This window comes from Aspergillus nomiae (assembly GCF_001204775.2).
Source record: "Aspergillus nomiae NRRL 13137 chromosome Unknown contig00912, whole genome shotgun sequence".
Lineage (NCBI taxonomy): Eukaryota > Fungi > Ascomycota > Eurotiomycetes > Eurotiales > Aspergillaceae > Aspergillus > Aspergillus nomiae.
The window spans coordinates 1-1,650 of record NW_015378965.1 but is presented as its reverse complement, the minus strand read 5'-3'; the positions used below and the strand labels follow the sequence as shown (position 1 = coordinate 1,650).

Here is a 1,650-nt window from a genome sequence, read left to right as displayed (position 1 = left end):
AAAAAAAAAAAAAGCACACCCAACGAGACTAAGATGCATGTCTTACTAAACAGCAGACCAGGTCATGCATGATTAGGCAGGTTCCTCAACCGATGTAGCGACACGGAATAGCATGACCTAAGGAACAGCCCATCCGTTCAATACCGATTGTATAGGTTTTAGGCGCAACCCATGGGACGCATGCACTGGACAGGCTAAAGGCAGCTCCCAAGACGGACTACTCCATCCGGGTCTCCGACTACAGCCCATCTTGGGCCTTGGCTCATCGCATAGTTGGATGTGCTAACTTGTTCTCCATAGGTGAGATGGCCGTGCACATCGCCTCTCCAGTAGCTTCACTTGGTCGACGAAACTGGAAAGCCGGTGGACTTCCTCGACCTTCTCTCTCTCTCCACCCGACTAGGAGTCAGATCCTCTCTCGCTCATAGGGTATTTGCGACCTCTCCATAGATAGTTCATGGGCCCAAATTCACTCGCCCGCTCATGAAACCGACTGTGTCACACTTATTGCAGCCGGCCACATCAAGCACGGGGTAGCCCTTACTGTACGGCTTCTATTTCGAGCTACCTGGGGTTTCACAGAACCGACCTCATGGTACACAACTAAGGGTGGTGTTCATAAGAGAGCAACAACATTGGTAATGATAATGTAATGTATAATTAACTGCATGGACGACAATGCAGGTGCAGTGAGTTTGAACCAGGCTCGAATTATGACCAACATGAACGGACGGGGGACTCCGCTGTTTCTCGGAGGCGGACCTTGACCGAGTCTCTTGGCCTTAGGGCTCAGAATACGTATCAACTGCGGATGAAAATTACCGCGCTCGTTGGTTCCAAAAGTACCATGACAATACATTACCATCGGGGGGGGGAAGTTTCGAGCACGGGAAACCGAAAGACAAAACAAAAAGGAAATCTTGACGATCGTAAACTCTATCGCAAGTCGAGGTATCATTTCATAGTCACAACGGCCAAAGTCAAATAACATCTTGAATCATCATACAGGATATAAACGTGCATACAGTCTAGACAGGTCGTAAGTTGATTAGTCAATCCTTTCCATGAGACAAAAGAGAGCGCCGGCGCATATATTGTCGTCAACGCCAATCGAGCCCTGATCATAAGCAATGTTGCATCAGCTATACTCGAAAAGCGCCGCCCGTAGGAATTATTTAGCCATCCAATCGACAAATTCGCCCCACTTGCCCCCAAAGCTGGCATAGTAGTCTGTGCTCAGGTGGGTAATGAAAATCTCATCGGCGGTCTTGCGAAGCTTCTTGACAAGAGCACGAAGTTCCGAACCTTCAACCCCGTCCGGAACGGAGTGGATCACGATGCAGAGCTGACCGCGATCACGGTCACTCTTCGGCAGAACGTCGAACTGCTTCGTGCCATTACGTTCGTTGAAGGTGTCATAAGCCTCTTCGAATACGACAGTCGAGTCAGCTGAAGACATGTAACGAGAGTCTGGAACTCCTCCCGGGTTATGGACAATCTAGACAGCCACTATTAGCATCAAAATTGGCCACAGGTACCCAATGAGATTGTCGGGGTTGTAGTCAGAAGCCATAAGAGAACCTAGCGCCATCGAAGACAGACATGGGCCATACTGACTGTCCGAGAAGGCGCAAAAAAAAAAAAAAAAGG

The 1,650-nt window shown here is 49.0% G+C and overlaps 1 protein-coding gene across 1 annotated transcript; it reads right to left on the bottom strand.

Annotated features, from left to right (window-relative positions):
- Positions 1–1,171: 1,171 nt before the first annotated feature.
- ANOM_011887 (cell surface spherulin 4 family protein) lies at positions 1,172–1,498 on the bottom strand (the record flags this gene model as incomplete). The annotated part of the gene is made up of 1 exon (XM_015557139.1): positions 1,172–1,498. Exon 1 carries the CDS (start codon positions 1,457–1,459, stop codon positions 1,172–1,174), a length of 288 nt encoding a protein of 95 aa, XP_015400769.1. The 5' UTR covers positions 1,460–1,498.
- Between the last annotated feature and the right edge of the window lie 152 nt (positions 1,499–1,650).